The 22,713-nt window shown below is 35.9% G+C and overlaps 2 protein-coding genes across 8 annotated transcripts in view; one reads left to right on the forward strand and one right to left on the reverse strand.

Moving 5' to 3' along the window:
- Positions 1–22,713, reverse strand: part of CENPP (centromere protein P) — a 176,630-nt gene that overhangs the window by 117,141 nt on the left and 36,776 nt on the right. The gene's annotated exons all lie outside the window — the stretch shown is intronic.
- OMD (osteomodulin) lies at positions 5,153–19,903 on the forward strand. Of its 4 annotated transcripts, XM_025166911.2 has the most exons (4): positions 6,336–6,386; positions 13,290–14,252; positions 17,684–18,021; positions 19,637–19,903. In XM_025166911.2, the coding sequence occupies exons 1-3, from the start codon at positions 6,377–6,379 to the stop codon at positions 18,007–18,009; spliced, it is 1,299 nt and encodes a 432-aa protein (XP_025022679.1). In that variant the 5' UTR covers positions 6,336–6,376; the 3' UTR covers positions 18,010–18,021; positions 19,637–19,903. The 4 variants fall into 4 exon arrangements, with proteins under 4 accessions (XP_025022681.1, XP_007428720.1, XP_025022679.1 ...); XM_025166913.2 differs by lacking the exon at positions 6,336–6,386 and adding an exon at positions 5,153–5,395 and having other exon boundaries at positions 17,684–19,888; XM_007428658.4 differs by lacking the exon at positions 6,336–6,386 and adding an exon at positions 5,757–5,913 and having other exon boundaries at positions 17,684–19,887.

Below are 22,713 nucleotides of genomic sequence, written 5' to 3' on the forward strand. Positions count from 1 at the left end.
ATTAAAGGGGAAAGTTAATTGGACACGGATCACTAAATCTGGGCTTGTCTCTACCTATATGGAGTTTCATAATCTAATATCCAGAACCATATGAAGCCCCTCAAAGCTTTATGTATTGACCCCAAAGCTGCTTTGAAAGTTGCTGATAAATTACAATGTAATGTGACATGAAGGGATTTTTTTAAATACATGGGAGAATAATTATATTGTTTTAAATGATATAACTAAATTTGAATTTAAAGTTAATAAGTTTTGTTTTCAACTTTCCACACCAACCTCTTCACCCAATTTTTGGAATATAGCCTTCACAAGCCACTGAGAGGTCAACTGTGGCCTTGAGTCATAAAATGAGAATGCAACCTGTTGTATCAAAACAAGTTGAGCAGCAACAACCTGGACAGATCTACTAACCTCCCTGTTTCATCTGGATTAGCTTCATTTATTAGTCCTGATCCATTAACTTCTTGTCTTAGTTTATTAAAAAGCTAGGCTTCATGAGAAGTCAGTGGAAATCACAACAAAGTACAGAAGATGAAAAACCCAGCTTGTATGCGGCCACAGGCCCCATGTGAAAATACCGCAGTAACGTAGATTTTGTTCCTATTCAGCAACACCATTTCATCTGCTCAGTGTCATCCAGAGGAGCTTTCCCAGGTGGTTAGCACATTAATGAATCCTAGCTGAATCAGACTGTCCATCCAAAGATAAAACCGCCAAGATTCTACTGTGGTGTACAGAAATTTTCCAACATGAACTGTAATTAATATAGAGTACAAGCCAGAAGAGTATTTATTTTCTTTTTATTGTGTGTGTTTGGTTAAATATCAGTTTGTTTCTCTCCAATATTGACAGAGTGCTCAGTGAGGTATAAGTCGATGCATGTGCCTTAGCATTGTGTGCATCACAGTTGGTGTAACAAAATACTGGGCTCATTTGGCAAATACAACAACATTGCTTTCAGCAGAAGTTATGCCAGCTCTACTATATGAAGAGGTAATTAGTTCCCTCCCTAACATGTGTCAAAGTCATCCTCTGCATCATTTCCCATATCTCCTTTTGATAAGATTTGCTTGTTATCTTATAATTTAGCTCCAGAATTTCTTAGTTTCTTCCATAAGTCTTTTCTAATTGACTATCTATAGGTCCCAATAAAAAGAGTTCTGGTTTCATCTCAATATTAGTCTTCAAAATTCTCTGTATCATCATATGTATTTGTTTCCTTTTTTTTTTTTTTGCTTTTTCACAAGTCCATCATGCATCGTAAAATGTCCCTTCAGGTTTTTCACATTTCCAACATTGAAGTACCTTTATATGTCTTAGATAATTTCTCTGGTGTCATATACCAATGGTACATCATTTTGTAAAAGTTCTCTCTTAAATTATAACACAGTGTGAATTTCAGTCCCTTTGCCCACATTTTCTCCCATTGATCTATCTGTATATTGCAACCAAAATTCCATTTTACCATGCAATCTTTAACTTGTTCCTGTTCTGTTTCAAATTTCAAAAGTTTATACATTTTTGCAATCACATATTCATTATTGGTTCACAACTCATTTTCAAATTATGTCTTAACTTGTTCAATCTAAATAATACAAACTTTTAATTCCTTTCCCCCTTTTTTCCCAGTTTTGTCAGAGACACATTTCAGCCTGAGTGAAAAACTTTACCTGAAGAATTAGAAGGGAATTACTTTGTTGAATATTGTTAAGCACCTCAGCAGTGTTTCATACAATAAATAGTGGATTGTATTGTATAACTCGAGATTGGAGCCACTTAGAAGATATGAACAGAACTTGCGAGTAAGCTGCACTCTCACTAGGACACTATGCAAACTTGTCATATCATCTCCCTGTTTCTCTATTTTATTTATGAGACCAATTTCACCAATGAATCTACCCCCATGGGAGTTGCATGGTACATAAATACTAGTAAATAAATAAATTCAAAACTGTCAAATGAAAAACTATGTAACTATAACCGTATATCAATTTAATTTTGAGTAAACTTCACTGACCTTAAAGAGTATTATTTTTTATAGGATAAAATAGTAATATGTTTACTATTCTCAGTCATCCAGGTGAAATTGTCTGGAGGTTGAGTCATGGCAACTGGACTTCTTTTCTTTTTGGTTAGAAACAGTATATCAGAGGAAGCTAATAAAGGACTTGAGTTCTCAGGTATCTAAGCTGGGAGAATTTCTAAGCTGTTTCCTTGTTCTGCTCTAATTAGTACTGATGGCAGATGTATGACACTAAAGTCAGATGAAGGAAATGGATGATGATGATGATGATGATGATGATGATGAGCCACCATTGATATAATGGATCTTAGTTTAGCAGATTTGGAAACAATGGACAAAGCCTGCATCTGGAATCACTTCAAAATAGTCCAAATTTATTTCTTTATTTATAGAAAAAAATAAAACAAGGGAAAAAAGATGACAAAAACTGGGCAACAACAAGAAACAAACCCACACTATCCAGAAGGGAGCTTCAGTACCCTCGCCAAAGGCTTGGGTTGAACAGTCAGGTCTTCAAGGCTCTCCAAAACACCAGCAAGGGGGAACCTCATTCCTGAGGACAAGCACTGCAACAGAGAAAGTACACTCCAGGGTCCCAATAGATGGCATTGTTTAATTAGTGGAACCCGGAGCATGCCAACCTTTCCAGATTGAATCAGTTGGGCAGATACTATGGGAGATAGACGGCCCCACAAGTAACCAGCACTATGCCATGTAGGGCTTTATAGGTAACAAGCAACACCTTGAAGAGTAATGTAGTATATGCAATCCAGTGCAGTGAGGAGTGTTCAGAGCTGTACACTGGAGAAACCTTTACACAAGAGGATGGCCCAGCACAGGAGGAGCAACAACACAGGACCAGAATCAGCAGTTTACCTTCATCTAAAGGAAAAAGGACACTCATTTGAAGACAATAATGTTCACATTTTGGACAGAGAAGATAGGTGGTTTGAGAGAGGAGTGAAGGAATCCATTTATGCCAAAGTGGGAAATCCACCTGAGGTGGAGGCCTCAGACACAACTTGTCTCCCATTTTCCATGCTGCCCTTTCATCAGTCCCCTGAAGAACAGTTCAAAAGTTCACCAGGAAGGCAACACTTAACATCCCCTTGGGGATGAGTGAGGGAATAGGAGTAAGACATCTACATCTCAAAGACTCTAATATCACATCTCCTATTGTCCCTTCAGCAAGCCCATCATGTTAGTAAGAAACACAGCCACCCTGGAAGACTTTTAATGGGGTCCTCCTCAACCAACTTTTTAGACTGAAGAAGCTGCTTGGACAAGTAACAAAACGTCTTTCACCAAAAAGAAAAGAAGTCCAGTTGCCATAAAATAGTAAATTAACCACACCAAAAATCCTGAGATTAGATCCAGATAATTCATTCACATATGCTACTGAAATACTCCTGGTATTGTTCTAGTCTGCTTTAAAAGGTGGTTCTCCTCCTTCCTAAAGTAGCAGTTCCAGTTGGTGGGATATGGGGGAAAGATTGAAATCCCAGACTCCTCAGCTGTGGGATGCTACAATGTCTGATGCTCTCTCCAGTCCTGTTCATGAAGGTTCTGGGTGAGGTCAACTGTTCATATGGCATTAAGTATTATCAGTGTGCTGATGATACTCAACCGTACATCTTGACCATAGACTAAACAGGTGATGCTGTTGAACGCTATCTGGAGGACTCTGGATGGGGAGGGACAATTTGAGGCTTAATCCCAGAAAGACAGTGTACACCAAAGATGGTGAGTTTGAAAGCCACCTGATTCCAGAGAGATGCCATCTATAGTTCTAGTCAGGGTCAGGCTCTCTTATATTGAACTCGTTTGTACCTCTAGAAATGACAGCTCTTGCTCAAGGAGCAGGTAGCAGCTGTGGCCAGAAGGGCTTTTGCACAGCATAATCTGTTGTGTCAGTTATGGCACCTCCTAGAACAGAAGGCTGTACTCACAGTTACTGAGGCTTTAGTTACTCAGTTGCACTACTGCAATGCATTCTTCGTAGAGCTGCCCCTGAAGACCATTTGGAAGCTGATCCAGAATGTAGCAGCTCAAATAATCATAGTGCTCCTCATTGTGCCCATATAACGCTGCTGCTTTGGGAGCTACAGTGGCTACCAGTTGGCTTCAGGAAGCAACTCAAGATGCTACTTGTCATCTTTAAAATCCTTCACAGTTCAGGGCCTGAATATCTATGAGTCTGGACGCTCCCAATAACATCTGCCCACCTTAAGTAGGATAAGCTCTCTCTAAGTCCCATCACTCAGGGACTGTGGAAACATGCTTTCTCTATTGCTGCCCCCCTCTTTGGTATAGCAGCTCCTGGGACATTCAGATTGCCTCTTCCCTTTTGGCATCCACAAAGTCTATTAAAATTTGGCTAAAAAGGCCATGGGGGTGGAGCAATTTGTTCTCTCTAGCAATGGAAGCTGTTTTAACTATAGCAGGGTTAACTGTGATTTATTCCTAGGGTCTTATATATGTGATTTTATCAGTTGTATTTTATATGGTTTGTATCCTGCTTTTGTTTTTATTTATTTGTTTTTATTCTGAATTATGGATGGGGAATTATACACCACTCAAGTCAACTCTGATTGGAACAGCCTATACACCTGGGATGGATAGATGGACGGACAGACAGACAGACGTAAAAAGTTAATCATGACTAACTTAACATCCAGCTCTGAAATTAATGAGATTAGAGCTGCAAGGCTAAACATACTTTACTTATTAGGAAATAAGGTTTACTTAGTGTTTGAAAAGTATACATAGAATTACACTGTCAACACAATTATGTTAGCTGTTACTTGTGTTTTCACAAAATAAGCTCATACACTCAGTGACTCAGTTAAGTTCAGTTGTTACAACTAACAAGAAACAGAAAAAAAGTTCATGCTTGTTTGTAAGAGCTACAAAACTCAACAATCAGAATGTCAAATATTTAACCATTTAAAATACTAACATGAAATGCCCTTGCAAAAGATTGGATGCTAATATATTTTCACTGGACTTTCATGGAGTAAACAAATTCAATGAACGTAAGAACTGGCACTGACAAGAAAACAAATATAGTTTGATGGTCAGTGCTAAAAATAATCTTTAGCCATCCCCTCCAATGAAGGAAATTCCTACCACACCTCAAACCAAAAATTAGAGAAAGAGAGTTAAGCCACATATTTTCACCAGAGTAAAATTATACCCTTACTCATATAATCTATTCTGTTCAACAAGGAATACTTCATTCTCCAGAACCTTTTGCAGAAAAATTATACTTCATGAAATGCTTATATGTACAAGACAACACCTATCTTGAGGGCATCACCTTCTAGACTCCCTGGCATATTCATTGGCAGAAAACCACCAAACAATTTTCAGGTAGGAAATTATTTGTTTTTAAAACTTCTATTAACTTTGTGGTAATGTGCCTTTGATTACTATATAAATATATTTCAAACCAATTTATCTACTATTGTTATTTAATTTTACTCTTAGTAATATCATACAACTTTGAACTAAAAGGACATACCTTATAATAAATATAAATCCTTTATAAATTAGTCTGATTTATGCATGAAGTAAAAACATTGTATGGAGACTTCTTAAGAGACTCCTGATTATTCTGCATAGGTTTGGTAAAAAACAGATTATTGGACAACAGTAAAATTACTGTTTTCTGCAAGTACTGCAAATTTCCTAAGAATTAGCTACAGTTGAATCCTATCTTGCCCTGTTCCAGCACTAACATAGCTTTGAATCTGCTGCCTAGCTGCTTTGGTGTAGCACTACAGCAGGATATTTTTCCAGTTCTCTTAAGCCACTATTCCAGGAAGCCTGCCTATTGCTCAGCTGCATCCAGAACAGACTTTGGAGAGGACAAGAATATATTTCAGAAGGTGAAGTATACAGGAACAGAGCTGACTGCCTTGCTTTGCTCATCTAATACAAGATACTGCTTTAGTTATGGAGATGCAGGCTTGTCTGCATTACTATCCATTGAAGGAGCAGACATCAAGCTATTACCCTGTTATTCAGGACTCAACTTCATCTAGTGGTTTATATTTAGATCTAATGGTTCATATTCTTAAATTAAACTAATGTTACACTTTTCCAGTTCTTTTAATGCAATTGGTAAAGCATTTCATTTTTTTGAAAATCAGTTCAAGCTCAAAAGATAGTAAAGCAAAATGAAAAATTCTTCTAGAGATATTCAAAGCTGATAACGTGGCCAAATCTAGATACTGAAAACATGAGGCATGAGGAAACTGATTTGGACATGAGGGAGTGTGTGGGTGGGTAGTGTTTTTGGTAGCAATGCTGGTGAAAAAAGTGTACTTATCTTCTTGCTTTAGAGAAGCTATGCTGAAAAGTAAGCATTAATTTTCTTAATAATTTTAGGAAAGGTGATTAAAATGAATTAAACAAAGAAAAAAACATAGGAAGAAAAGGAAAACATTCCAGGAAAAATATTTCCTGTCTCCCAGGATACATGAAATACATGTTATAGACTTTTATAATAAAAGGTATAGAGACTGTTCTGATTTACGTATATGAAAGAGTTCCCTAATACCTCTATTACAGAAAATTGCAAGGAACAGAATTTATCCAAAAGCTACAAAAGTGAATGTTTATAAATTAATATATCTATGTCTCAATTAATTTCCTAATTTATATTCTGCTTAGAAACTTTTGCTCTTGCTTTTTTATTATTTGAGCAAATAATAGTGGGCATTTGCTTGAATAGAAAACAAACCTACTTTCTTATCTGAATTAGAAAGAAATTATTACCTGTTTAGATTATTTTTCCATGTTTCTTGTATTGATTTACTTTTGTAAATCAATACTTTTGTATTGATTTAGCATCTAAGAGTTGAACACTGGGAGGGAATAAAGACTTATTTTTTGTATATAAGCAAGAGCTTGTGCTATTTGATATTGAAGTTAACTGTTTGATATCATATTTACAGAATTTCAGCTTGTACATATTGATCTTGACTTGACATTTACTGATTTATAGAACACAATCTTGCATAATATTTAGTCCTTTAACTATGCTAGCTGTTTTGCCCATCATTATGCATTCTCTCTTCCTAAGTTAACTAATTTTTTACTCAATTTATGAGACTAAAAAGTAATATTTCTACTGTCAAGGGCAGTTACATTGCAATAGTTCCATTTCAATTTATATTATAGGATAGTAATAACTTATTTTGAATGGAAGGACAGCTAAAAGAAAATACAATTTCCCTGACTTCTGGAGCCTCTGCATTCTTATGCTTAAATAAATTACTAATACTTTAAAAATAGTGTTGTTCATGAATGTTGTAATCCAAAATCAGCGATGAGGAAAACAACATAGAGAGTGCAAGGATTGACAAGTATAACACAAGTTGTATGAATAAATGCATATCTTTAAATGTATTAATGCAATATTTTGGAGCAATAGTGCATATGATTGAAGTTCCTATATATTAACCTATGGGGTTAAAAAAAATCCCAAAACAACAGAGAAGAATTCTGAAGAAATTAAGCCTTTATAATGGTGAAGAGAAATGATCATTTCAACCAAGAGGTGGAGATATCATAAAGACTGTTTTAACTGAATTGTGAATTCTGGCAAAGTGTGATATTTTTGCCCAATTTTGAGAATAAGTGCCAAAATGCAAAGTGGGCCACGCTACAACGGTACGAAACTAAACATCAGACTCTACAATCTAGAAAAATTGGAAAGCATGTCAAGCAACTTTAACTTCACTATTTCAAAAAGTGAAAACAATAAATCACTGATTTTGTCTGACGTGGCTTCGACTCTGTTTTTTATCTTTGTACACTATATTATTAAAATATTTTGTTGCTTTTGCTGAATATTATATCATTCTTCATTAAACATTGTTTACATAAAAGAAAAGCATTCCCAAGGCAACATGGCAAATTATATAAAGTTCAGCTGTCTTGTTTTTTGCTTTTATGTTACCTCCTCTTGCTAACCAGTATTCCACCAAAAACTCTAATTGTAAATATTCAAAATATATAAAATCAAATTCAAACCTGTATCAGTTACTACTTTCTTCAACTTATGTTTCTTTACAACTTGATGTTTTACTACCAATGGTTTGTTTAATCTCTGCTGTTCCTGTATAAATTAATCTGATTCACCTCATTTATTACTTAATTTTAGTCATCTCAGTATTAACAGCATATTTCTCTTGTTTTAAACCAATAAACTCTTCTTACATGCCATCTTTTCTTTAGCTTCATTTTCTTCAAGTCTTCTTGAAGTTGCTATTTTGGTATTGTTATATATTTAGTGTAATATTTGCAATTAGCATAGCTGCGTTTTTTAAAATTGCTGGGCCCTGATCTTTGAGCACTGATAATACCTAGGAAAGGAAGCTAAATAGATAAATCTTTCTTTTGGTCTCTTCTTAATTACTAGATGCCTCTCTCGTATTCCAGTTTAAATGCTGCATTTCTACAGCCTTGCCTCTAAAGTCTTGGCTCCAAACTTTTCCTAGGATCTCCACAAACTTGTATTTCTAGTCTTCATTTCAGCTCATATATCTACTTTGCCTAGAATCCACATGAGATTTAAATGCCAAATTTTTAGATTATGAAAATATGTTCTTCAAAAAAGAAAAAAATTGGATTCTCTGAAGTGAAATTTGCTATTAGGAACCCTGAGGCTACCTCAGTATTGTGCAGCCTCTTCTCCAAGATATGAGGGACAGCAGGGGTGAGGCAGCTTGGAAAACTTGCAGTGTTCTTTGCAGAATAAGTTGACTGGATACACCTAAACATGAATTCCAGGATTGTGGCAAGTCATAAGGATATAACCTAAGGAATTGTCTGTCCCAATATTTTGGATTTTTCTTTTTTGCTGGCAGTTCTCAAGGATGTGGACAAATTGTGTAGAGAAATAAAGGCTTACTCAATTCTTGCCCTCCTGGCTGATTAAATAAGCAAGGATGGGAGCAGCCCAATGGTTAAGGAGAACACCAGTGCCTACTTGTTTGTGGGGTATGTTCCTCCTGCCTAAAGAATGACATTATAAGATCCCTACTAAAGAAAACTTTTCTTGACTTGGGTGATTTATAGGTCAATCTCAAATATTCTATTTCTGGGATAGGAGACTAGTAAGACAAAAATTACTCTTATTTCAGAAGGATGCTGAGCACCAGAATCAGAGGGTGCAAGTTCAGTTATCTGCTAACCATTGACTTTTGTTTTTAAAAGAGCACTACTACTTGTATATAAGGAATTTCATAAGCACCAGTCTGATGGTCTGTTCTGAACTTGGGTGAGACTCTGAGAACAAAAAATATCTATTCGCTAGAAGCCCAGAGTTGGATGATAACTAAGAGGTCATAAAATCCAACCCGTTGCACATTGCAGGATTCATTAACCATCCCCAATAGATGACTATCTAGCCTCTATTTGAAAATCCCTAGTGAAGGGGAAGAAATCACTCCATAAGTGGTATTCCACTGATTGACAGCTCTTACTGCATATTGGTATGTGGGAAAGACCTTGGGAGATTGGGCAAAGAGACTCTGCCATGGGAATGGTCAGATAAGAGGCAGCATAGCCCACAACTGGATAGTGGGTGGGGCAAGAGGCTCAGAAAAGACCTCTCTACTTTCTTGGGTTGTAAAGGAGATGGGAGGGGAGGATTGTACTTTCAGACTTGCAAGATTTTGTCAATGTAGCTTTACAATAAAATAGAATTAGCTCATTTGGTTGTGATTCCTATCTGGTTTACCCTGTGAGTGTTATGCTCAAAATCCTACAAGCTAGGCTTCAGCAGTACGTGAACTGAGAACTACCGGATGTACAAGCTGGGTTTCAAAGAGGCTGAGGAACTAGAGATCAAATTGCCAACATTCGCTGGATCATGGAGAAAGCACGAGAATTCCAGAAAAACATCTACTTCTGCTTCATTGACTATGCAAAAGCCTTCGATTGTGTTGATCACAACAAACTCTGGCAAATTCTTAAAGAGATGGGGGTACCAGACCACCTTACCTGTCTCCTGAGAAATCTGTATGCGGGCCAAGAAGCAACAGTTAGAACCAGTCACGGAACAACCGATTGGTTCAAAATAGGGAAAGGAGTACGACAAGGCTGTATACTGTCACCCTGCTTATTTAACCTATATGCAGAGTACATCATGAGAAATGCCAGGTTGGAAGAATCACAAGCCGGAATTAAGATTGCAGGGAGAAACATCAACAACCTCAGATATGCAGATGATACCACCCTAATGGCAGAAAGTGAAGAAGAACTAAAGGGCCTCTTGATGAGTGTGAAGGAGGAGAGTGCGAAAGCTGGCTTGAAACTCAACATTAAAAAAACTAAGATCATGGCATCTGGACCCATCAATTCCTGGCAAATAGAAGGGGTAGAAATGGAAGCAGTAACAGACTTCATTTATTTGGGCTCCAAGATCACCGCAGATGGAGACTGCAGCCATGAAATTAAAAGACGCTTGCTCCTTGGGAGGAAAGCTATGGCAAACCTAGATAGCATATTAAAAAGCAGAGACGTCACCTTGCCGACAAAGATCCGCATAGTCAAAGCTATGGTTTTTCCAGTAGTAATATATGGCTGTGAGAGCTGGACCATAAAGAAGGCTGAGCGCCGAAGAATTGATGCCTTTGAACTGTTGTGCTGGAGAAGACTCTTAAGAGTCCCCTGGACTGCTAGGAGGTCAAACCAGTCAATCTTAAAGGAAATCAACCCTGATTGCTCATTGGAAGGACTGATAATGAAGCTCAAGCTCAGATACTTTGGTCACCTAATGCGAAGAGAGGAGTCTTTGGAAAAGACCCTGATGCTGGGAAAGATTGAAGGCAAAAGGAGAAGAGGATGGCAAAGGATGAGATGGTTAGACAGCATCACTGAAGCAATGAGCATGAAACTGAGCAAACTCAGGGAGGCAGTGAAGGACAGGAAGGCCTGGCGCAAGATGGTTCATGGGGTCACGAAGAGTCGGACACGACTTAACAACAACTCTACAATGTGACAGCCCTTCACATATTTGGAGACAGCTATCGTGTCCCCTCTCAACCTCTCTCTTGCAAGCTAATCATACCTAGGTCTTTGAACCTTCCTTGTAAGACTTGGTTTCCTGTCCTTTCACTATCTTGGTAGCACTTCTCTGGACTTGCTCCAGTTTTATTGATATCTTTTTAAAACCGGGGTGTGCAGAACTGAGCACAATACTCCAAGTGAGGTCTGATCAAGGCACAGTAGAGCAGGATAAATTACTTCCTGCTATCTGTACTCTAAAGTTCACTTGATGCTCTTCAAGATGCCATTGGCCTTCTTTGTAGCTGCATTACACTGTTGGAACATGTTGAGCTTATTATCCACTAGTACACCCAAGTCCTTCTCATATATGCTGCTCTTGAGTCAGATTTCCCCCTCCTGTATATGTTTGTGTTTTTCTTACCTAGATGCATGACTTTACATTTCTCTTTGTTAAATTTCATTCTTTGTTTCAACTCACTGTGCTAACCTGTTGAAGTCTTTCTGAAACTTTTCCTGTCCTCCCAAGTATTACCCATCTCTCCTAGCTTCGTATTGTCTGCAAATTTGGTAAGCATTCCCTTGACTCTCTCATCCATATTATTTATAAAAATGTTGAACAGCAACAGGCCCAGGACAGAGCCCCTATGGCACCCCACTTGAGATGTCTCTCCAGACAGATTTGATACCATTTATAACTACTCCTTGAGTATGATCCTTGAGCCAATTATGGATCCACCTAACTGTCCTCAAACTCATATTTAACCATTTTGACAATAAGGATGCTATGAGAGACTTAGCTAAAAGCCTTGCTGAAGTCAAGATATACTATATCCACTGCACTTCCCCAATTCACCAAACTAGTATCTCTATCATAAAAGGAGATCAAGTTAGTCTGGCATGACTTGTTCAGCATATATCCATGTTGGCTCTTGTTAATTAATCAACTCCTATCTTAAGTGCTCACAGATACTAGTCTTCTGTCACCTACTTAGCTGTCAGTTTCTTTGCTGGACTCTGGGTTTGAGCCCTTGGATTTCCTTTCGGCTTTATTTTCATTGACCAGATAAAGCTTTCTCCTAGATAAAATAGCTTACCTTATATCCTACAAGCTGAAGAATAAATGGGGTGATGAACCCTGAGTCACAAGTAGAAACAAGAAGAACTCTTTACAAGTCTATATATTTCTCTTAGTTATGTATTGTATTTCTTATCTGAGAGAACAGACTTTGTATTATCTTTATATTGCATCTTTTGTAAAGCCCAGCCAGAGAGGGGTTACATCAACTTAGTTTAGAATGCCAACAAGGTACAAAATTCTTCTGTGACAACCATATCTCTATTTTCTTTTATTTTCTTTCTATTGTTACCACCAAATAAAGCTTGGATTATGTTTTTCCTGTACATTGCTCAGTATTGTTTTTTTCATTTTGTAATTTAAGTGGATACAAAAATCAGTGCACAGAATAATATCATACATAAAATCCTTTAAACCATATAGTAGAAGAAAAATCTTGCAATCTACTTCCTGATTTACTTAAGTTTTTGTGTATTTCTGTTAAACACAGAAAATTAGATCTACAAAAAAATGCACATGTCTACTAGATGGCAGCACAGAAATATAGAATACTGTAAATCTTTACTTCCATCTAGTGGTTGTCCAGATTTTTTTTTTTTGGACTATAAATATAGCCTGACAGGAAGTACTTTATAAAACTTTACTATTATTAGAACAATATACTTTAAAACTTCAGCCATTTTTCATTGGCAAAGAAATTCCAAAGGACACATAGTATTCAGTGTCTTATTGTGCTAACACAAATGTTTATAATATGAAATATAACAGTTTATGCTATTAAGTTGAACACTCATATTGGAGAACTTTAACTGAAAGAAGAGGTTAAAACAGACAATGGGAAAATATATTTACAGAGTCCTAAAATAAGTTAAATATGAAGGCTGTATGCATTATCTTCTGCATGTCACTAAGCACTAACAAATCTTTTCAATGCTACAGTATTTAACTAAGTCTACTGAATGTTGTACGTATTCAAATTGTGTACAAATGGAAAAAGAATTTTAATTCCAAGCTTAGAATGATTTTAAATCTTAAATATGTAGAAGTGTTAAGTTCTAGACAAAACAAAGACAACACTGTTCTGCTAACTGCATAAATACCAGTATTTCCAGTATTATCATCTTTTTTAATGTCAACATATTTAATCTTGTTTTCTTCTTTCTGCAGGATACAATATGCAGAAAATGAATGTGGCAAAACCAATCCAACTGTTAACTATTTTTCTTCTTTTTGAAGTATCAGTATTTGGCCAATATGACAGTGATGATTTTGAGGATGAATATGAACGTGAAGTGGATAGTGAATATCCATCTATTTTTCATCAGATTCCTCATGTAGAATATAACATTCCTTACGCCACCATACCTGTCGAGTGTGCCAAAGAATGCTTTTGTCCACCTACTTTCCCAGTATCCATGTACTGTGATCATCGCAAGCTTCTGACAATACCAAACATTCCTGCTCACATCCAGCACCTTTATCTGCAGCATAATGAGATTGAAGCAGTGCCTCTGGAATCCTTTGTTAATGCTACAGCTTTGAGAGAAATTGATCTCAGCCACAACAAAATCAAGTCTCATAAGATTGACAATGGTGTATTTGCCAAATTTGCACACCTCAGGCAACTTCATTTACATCATAATGAGTTAGAAGAAATTCCATTCCCTTTACCCAGAAGCTTAGAACGGTTGATCCTGGGTTTCAATCAAATTTCCAAGTCACACAGCAAAGCCTTAGAAGGTTTAATGCATTTAACAATGCTTGACCTCTGCAATAACTGTCTTGAGGATTCCCAGCTCAAAGGAATAGGCTTTTCAAGCATGAGAAACCTAATGCAGATTAACCTCTGCAACAACAAACTAGAGTCTATGCTTCCAGATCTACCACCTTCAATTATGTATCTTTCACTTGAAAATAACTCAATTTCTTTCATTCCAGATAATTACTTCCACAATCTTCCAAATCTTACTGCTCTGAGAATGTCACACAATAATCTCCAAGAAATTCCGTATAATGCTTTTATTTTTTCTAATCTTCTGGAACTTAATCTTGGACATAACAAATTGAAACAAATATTCTATATTCCAAGAAGCCTACAACATTTATACTTAGAAGATAATGAAATAGAAGGTTAGTTTAATTGCTTTTATAAATGTAGTTTTTCTAACATTTACCTTTGCTTGAAATATATTTTATACACTGTAAAATGTGTATTAGTTTTTAAAAGGTTCTTATGCTAAAACACATATGGCACTAAATTAGTTAACAATCATATGGTATTTTAACTAGAGTATCAGACATGGGATAGGAGCATCAGATAAGATTTTAACTGAGGGTTTGAGAAATTGTGGCCATATTTTACTAAATACAGTATAATAGGAGCTGTGACCCAATATATTTCCTATGTTGCAGTTAGCCTTCTGGTTAAAATCCCCTCACCCCTATGGGTGGTATGCATCTTCCTAAATCTTGGGTCCTCTACCAGAGGCTTGGAAGTTTGAGGGCTCTGCGGAGTAACTTAGCTGATCCTAGCACTGCACTCTTCTGGACAGAGAGCTCTGATCTTGTTTCTGGGATCTGTTGGAGCCACTCTCCCAGCTCAGGAGTCACAGCCCCAAGTGCTCCTATTATCACTGGGACCGCTTTGGCCTTTATACATATATAACTGGCAAAGAAAGGAAGATGAGAAGGAGGGATTATCTGCCTTATTCATCTAAAAATTGTATCCTGACATTTGAAAAAAGATATATATGCAAATCTATATCTTCCAATATCAACAAACCCTAAAGTAGGATTTGTTGTGCAAAACAAGATAGATACAGATAGATACAGGCATACAGTTTATACTGTATTTAGTAAAATATGGCCACAATTTCTCAAACCCTCAGTTAAAATCTTATCTGATGCTGTTTTTTGTCCCATATCAATGATTGAGGAACCTAGCTTAATGAAGTAGTAGACATCCTCATTAAGATTACTAATATTAGTGTTTTATATATAGTATAATAAATATAGTAATACTGATAAAGTAAACCCCCAATTTAACAGACCATGTGATGGAAAGGGAGTATCCATTTACTTCATTTGCATCAATTTATATCATCATTGGGAGGCCCTTCAGAAAGTCACTCACACTCTGGTCACCTCATGGCTTGACTACTGCAATGTGTTCTACACGGAGCTGCACTGAAAAACTACCTGGAAGCTTCTATTGGTCCAGAATGCAGTGGCACAGTCAGTGATGGGCATGCCTCGGCATGCCAATATAAAACCCGTTTCATGAGCTGCACTGGTTGCCAGTTTGCATCTGGGTGTGATTCAAGATGTTGTTATCTATAAAGCCCTACATGGCATAGTGCTGGTTACTTGTAGGGCCGTCTATCTCCCATAGTATCTGCCCAACTGATTCAATCTGGAAAGGTTGGCATGCTCTGGGTTCCACTGATTAAACAATGCCATCTATTGGGACCCTGGAGTGTACTTTCTCTGTTGCAGTGCTTGTCCTCAGGAATTAAGTTCCCCCCTGCTGATGTTTTGGAGAGCCTTGAAGACCTGACTGTTCAACCCAAGCCTTTGGCGAGGGTACTGAAGCTCCCTTCTAGATAGTGTAGGTTTGTTTCTTATTGTTGCCCAGTTTTTGTCATCTTTTTTCCCTTGTTTTATTTTTTTCTATAAATAAAGAAATACATCTGGACTATTTTGAAGTGATTCCAGATGCAGGCTTTGTCCATTGTTTCCAAATCTGCTAAACTAAGATCCATTATATCAATGGTACATCATCAACATCATCATCATCATCATCATCATCATCATCATCATCATCATCATCATCATCCATTTCCTTCATCTGACTTTAGTGTCATACATCTGCCATCAGTACTAATTAGAGCAGAACAAGGAAACAGCTTAGAAATTCTCCCAGCTTAGATACCTGAGAACTCAAGTCCTTTATTAGCTTCCTCTGATATACTGGGTGAACCTTCCCCTGAAGTATCATAGTTATATACAGATACATAATTCTACCTTTCTACCTACAGGCATTATTACCATACAGTCTATGGTAGATTCACCTCACCTTCATTCACCTCCAATGAAGCTCATGTTTTGACAGGCACAGGCTGAAAAAGTCATATTCAGCCAGAATAGCACTTATTATGGCTTCTTCTCTAGAAAAATTTCATCAGGATACCTCCTTAATTTTTTTTTTTAAATACACATTATTCAAGTTAAATACAGACTTCTATTGAACATGCACAATCCTTTCAATCCCTCCTTGCTGCTGGCATATGTTATCAAGTAGGGAACATAGATAGGAATCCTCCTTATATAGGTATTGAACCTTCAGAGTCACTTTTCTAAAAAACTATTTTTAATATAAATATGATAAACATCTGTAAACAATTTGTTTTATAGAAAATTCTTAAATTGCAAGTCATGCGCTTTCTTTTGAATTAAATAGGGGTGCAAACTAGTTCTGCAAAGTTAGATGAATTAATCAAAAGAGCTTTACATTAATTAAAAAGGTGCATTACACAGGCATTAAAAAGAGGGCCAAGTGGGGGGAAATGATGACACACATATTATGATGTCATTGTGCAAATGATGTGATTTACATACTTGTATCAAAAGTCACACATTGTGTGCAATGACATTGTAACACATGTAACATCATTTTAATGTCTTTATGGCTTGTAATGGACTCTTAAATCTTTGAAATACTACATCTTTAATAGATTTTTTTTTCTTCCACAGAAGATAACCTCTTCTAAGAAAATGCCTGTAACAATATTTGAGCATTTAAAACCTTTCAATTATAATTGCTTTAACTTTTAGCAATTTCCATATAATTTCAAAATTATCTCTGTCAAAAGTTCTTCTAGATTCACCCATAAGTCAGAATGATAAGAGGTAGACATTTGTAGGGAATATAAACATTTTAACATCAATGTCTCAGAAGTTCAGTCCTATTTGCTCCTGTAAGATACAGTTGAACCAGGAATCATTTGTTAAATAAGAGATGGAAGAAAACTGAACATCTTAAGAAAAACTGATTAAAAATCGTTCATTATTTTACATTAAAACTCCTAGAGAATTAGATGCCAAAAAGCACAAGTACATATAAAAACTACAAATTATATAATATACACCTGCAATCTCTATACACTATATACCGCTCTATTATCTCTCTATATAATATATACCTCTCTATCATCTATACACTATATACTATACAGAGGTTTTATTACATTCACTAGAGCTTTACCTTACCTTACCTTTAACATACCACCAGGTAAATGGATTTAGGATTTCAGCTCAGCATTATTAATGCTAAAAATTTATTTCACTTTAACACTTCAAATACTAATGTTTAGGATAAGATTAAATAAGAAAAGTAATACCTACAATGAAAAAATTGAAAAAATCAGTTTCAGTTTAAGTAAGTAAACAATGATAGAAAATTTCTGGTTATCAGTTTTGCTCTCATAATAGGAAAACAGTATTTTGGAATATTCGGCAAGAACATCTCTACTTTAACAAACATTGTTTTTGTCTTTTTACAGTCATGAACGTTACTTTAATGTGTCCCACTATTGATCCGCTGAACCTCAGTCATTTAACGTATATACGAGTGGACCAAAACAAGCTTACAGCTCCAATAAGCACCTATGCATTCTTCTGCTTTCCACATGTACGGAGCATTTATTATGGAGAACAAAAAATTAGCAAAGATCAACAAACCCAATTGAGAACCCCTGTGTTCCGAAGATTTCTAACTCCAGAAGAATATGAAGAAGCAGAAGATGTTCATGAAGAACAAGATGAAAATCATGATCACGAATCCAGAGGAAGTGACAATGACAACTACCTTGATCCTTACTTCTATTAATAATTTTAAGAGGTAGTAAAACTAACAAACAAAAAAATAATGCCAACTATAAAAGAAAACAGAATTAACTGGAAAATGCAGTAAATCATCTGAAGCCAATCAATATATTTTGTAGCATGTAGAAACTATTTTTATATAGCAAATCTCAATAGCCATCGAAATAGTATTTCTCAGATTTTCAAACTATTAATAGCAGACTATGAAAATATTTTAAATATCATAGAAACATTTAGGTGAATAAAACAAATGCCATGACAATTTTGCTGGTATAATGTTGGTATGATAATGATAATGTCTAAATCCTGATATATTTGAAATTGCAATGACATGCTAAAGTTATCTAAAATACATGTTATTTTTAGTTTGAATACATTTTCGAAGTTACAGTTTAGTCAGAATCCCAGTTAGATTTGCAGCAAAACCATTAGTAGGTTTAAAAGTCTCTCCATATTTCAGTTGTCAGGCATTTGACCATTTTATGGTGTATGTATGTAGGGATGTGTGTGTAACATAAAATCCATATAGTAATACCTTTTGCCAAAATTCACATTTTGCCACTTCATAAATATTAAATTATTTAGGAGATATCCATTGACTCAGAAGAATATACTGAAGTAATACTCAAGTGAAACAGCTGGCTAGTAGGAATTAGTTCACTTAAAAACCACAAAACAATTTGAATCCAAAGATATATTAATAATATCAATAATAAAAGGATCAACGATCTTCTCAGTTGACAGGACTCCAAAAAATAAAAATGAAAACTGACTAAAATCTTAAGACATCATCAGATTTCACACAATCTTACTAACCTTACTCCTGAGATTTAAGATTTGCTATCTCTCTTGAGAAATAATCCATAATTCATCCTGCTGTATACCATTTCAGGAGATTTTGGTCCATCACGCCATCTTTTTGCCCACAGGCATTACTGACCTTTTCAGGTCCTGCAAAACCATTGTGGATATCATGAGCACTTTGCCACAAGTCCAACTGCTCACTCTGGCTATAATGTTTCAAGTACATTTAATAAGTAACTTATGTTTGTTACAGAATATAAAATATATCTAGGATGCAGTCTACATCAACTAAACTATCAACAAACAACATGCAAATACACACATATTGCAACACAGGGAAAAATCAACAGACTTGGCTTATATTCACTTCAGGCTATTAAAAGTGTTATTTTAAAAAAATACATGGTATTTTTAATCTCACTTTTATTTCACCTTCATATATGGATTTTAATCAGATAGATAACAACAAATATTTAAACATATATTGTGTTTAGAAAGTTATAAGATGTTACAAATAAATTAATATATGATTCAAGAACATAGATTTTTTTTCTAGCAAATTATGTTGCCTCTATATTAAATTGAGATAACAATAAACACTGGTGCACGAAAAAGATAGAATTTAATTTTGGTAATCTTTATTTTCCTTTTCTAAATACTAAACATAATTTTTGTGATCTTGTTTTGAAATGCTTAAGAAACCATACTAGTTCATAAAAATGACTAACATTTAACAGATATTCTGTATTCTTAAAGATTACGTATAATGTGCTAGCATTCCACAGAAATAAATAATCAGCTTCTTTTCTGTTTATTGTTTTATAAAGCTATGAATTGAAAACTGAACATATCCTTTTGGGAACACTTCAGAAGACTGATGTAAGAGCTAACAGCAAAAGCCATTTAGAAAAATTGGATTACATAATTGTACTTATAGAGATATATACAATATTAAATCATCTGACTAAGTATCTCTGATAATACATGCCATAAGTTGTAGATTTTGATTTAATGAGGATGCTATCAATAAATTTTGTTAACTACAGTTGTGTTGTTTTAAGAGCTTAGCTAAATTAGCTAGTATATTTGAGGGAACATCTTGGTTCTAAATGTAAGGTTTACCCCGTTCAGCTCCAATGAAACTCTTGTGACACGCAGGTTCAGCAAAGAAGTTTACTAGAGTGTAAGGTAGGTACAGACAAAGCCAGGGTTGGCTTGGCATAACTTACATGGTGTTTTATAGTTTCCCCGTTCCCATGCTTTACCCCGTTGCCTAGTTACCAATTACCCGCAGTAATCCCCCCTCGCCCAAATGGCAGATTCAGTCCGGTTCTTTTGTCTTCTTGATTGCCGTCTATTGTTTGTGTGGTTGTTGCCTTTGTTGGGTTTTCCTGTTGTGCATAAAGCCAGGAGTTCTTAATTGCGCGCTGATCGCTGCGCTTCCGAGCCACTGCGCTTCCCTTTGTCTGCAGCGCTCGAAGGAAGCTGGTGGTGATACAATGTATCCGCTCTCGGCCAGAGTTAATTGCCGCCACCTGTTGCCCATTAACTTGCGGTTTGGCTAACTTCCCCTTTTTTGCTGCCTGCGCCGGTGAAATTGACTAGGTGAAACTGAGCAGCGGCATTTGCTGTGCCGTGCCGGCTGAATCTGACACTAAAGATATAGTCATTTTTGTTTTGAAACAAATATATGAGATATAACATATATGCCTATAAATTATACCTATAAATCAAGACTTTTAATTTTCAGCCTGCAGATAATTTTCAAGATGAAGCAATATTTATACTTTATCTATCAATTGATTTTAATGTTCTGTCATTTCTATCCTAGCAGTTACCAAAAGAAAAAAAAACTTTCTTATTCCATAGTAAGTATTATCTTCATCAAAAGTAAAGAGTAAAAGCAAATTTTCAGCAAGTAGAATATCATATTATCTGATAATCTCTAAAGTCCCCTACTGGATTTGTAATCAACTGAATCAAATGTGGATCAATATCTTTTATGTTCCACATCCTCTCCAACATTTAAGAATAGAGAACAGAACATATGGTCATTCATTTCCAGTAAATGAAAACCTCATTGTTATCAGGCAACATGCACGGCTCATGGTTGATTCCTCTGTAGTGACACTATTCCATATGCAGGATATTTGAACAGTTGAAGTAGAATTTTAGTTTTTAGCAAATACATGTAATTAATGTATCTACAGTCTATAAAAAAGGCAGTATTTTCATAAACAAGTAATGTTTAAGTAATCCCAGCAAAGGTTAGATATTTTCTAAGTACTAATTTAGTTAGTTGCAACTGCACAATTTCTTTCATTCATTTGTTCACTGAATGTACAGTATGGTGAAAAATCAAAGAAAACACATATTCTATAGAAAACAATAAATCTCCTTAATAATTTAAGGAACTGGAAATGGTAGCAAACAACCACCACCACCACCACCTTAGAGGGCTAATATAAATAACCAAACCATACTCATCTAAGTATGATTCAAACCCAGCACCTTCTGAGAGTATTTGCAACTGAGCACAATTTATCAACTTTCATAGAAACGCTGATAAACCGATCTGCTAGCAGAAAGTGCATGACCTCTATTTCAGGCCAACCTGTGCAAAGACAGGGGCTCTGAATATGAGAAGTTACTGAAAATCCCTTTCAACACCTCTGAGAATATGGCATTAAATTTTGCTAGTATTGACACTTTACTACATGAGGTGGAGAGTATGTTAAAAAAAATATAATGGCAAATAGTCTACAGTATTGCAGAGGACCCCTAGTTGGAAGCTTTGGAACTACAGTATCATTCTAACTCTTTCTGTGACTTCCAACATAACTTTCTCTGGTCCAAGTGTTAACAGAGACTGGATTAAGAGTCTGCAACAGGAGAAATTTCAGTGAGAATTAGATCAGGGACTCACAGCAGAACACTTGCTTCATCCTCTACATCCAATGTCAAATTCTCATGTGAGTCTCCACAGAAGCCCAACCAGTACCAGCCAAAGAAATATGTTCAGTAGAGTGAAAATACATTCAGTACAAAGTGAAAATATGTTCAGTACAGAGTGAATTATTTCTAAACCATTATATCTGTAGATAAGCAAAACTATGCACACATTGCTTAGCACCTTGGCTAAAAATGTGCAACTGCTGCAACTAATGAATCTAATTATAGTATTAGAGGCCTTTTCAGCATACATTGTATCCTCTCAAATTTGTGGTTTATAACAGATGGAAAATTAAAAGTGGATTCCTAAATATCTGAAACCCTTCTGCTTTATAATGGAATAGTATGAGCAGCCTGTTCACTGTGAACCAGCAAAGCCCTTCTGGGATACTCCTTTATACAATGAATAAAAGAACAAATTGAAGCAAAACAAAGGCAAAGGATGGAATAATGTCATTGCAAAGATGTAATTGTTATTGGTTTTCTTCCCCAACCAGCAATTCAAGGTGATGTTATCACCTATAAAGCTCTACAAGGCACAGGACTGGGTTATTTGCAGGATGGGCCCTCACAATGATATCTCCCAGTCTCATTCACTATATTGGATAGGCACACTTTGGGTCCCTGCCCTGAAACAATGCCACCCAAAGGAACCCAGGAAGCATGCTTTTTCCATGGCAGTCTCTGCCCTGTGAAATGATCTACCCACCCTCTTCCAATGTTGAAAGCCTTCAGAAAGCCTTTAATAACCTGACTATTTCCCCAGATATTGGGGCTGGGATGAACATGATTGTTTGCCTTTTCATTAAAAAATGTTCTTATTTTCTTGGCTGTTGTAGGTCACCCAGAGCTGCAGTGTACAAGCTGGGCAGCCATATAAATTATTTAAATAAACAAACAAAACAGAACAAGTTCATATACTGTCTCAATTCTGTACACTAATAGTGACTAA

The sequence above is a fragment of the Python bivittatus genome, unplaced genomic scaffold, assembly GCF_059951505.1.
Source record: "Python bivittatus isolate LINGU-HERP-01145 unplaced genomic scaffold, Pbiv_v1 ctg000080_np1212, whole genome shotgun sequence".
In the NCBI taxonomy this organism is placed as follows: Eukaryota; Metazoa; Chordata; class Lepidosauria; order Squamata; family Pythonidae; genus Python; species Python bivittatus.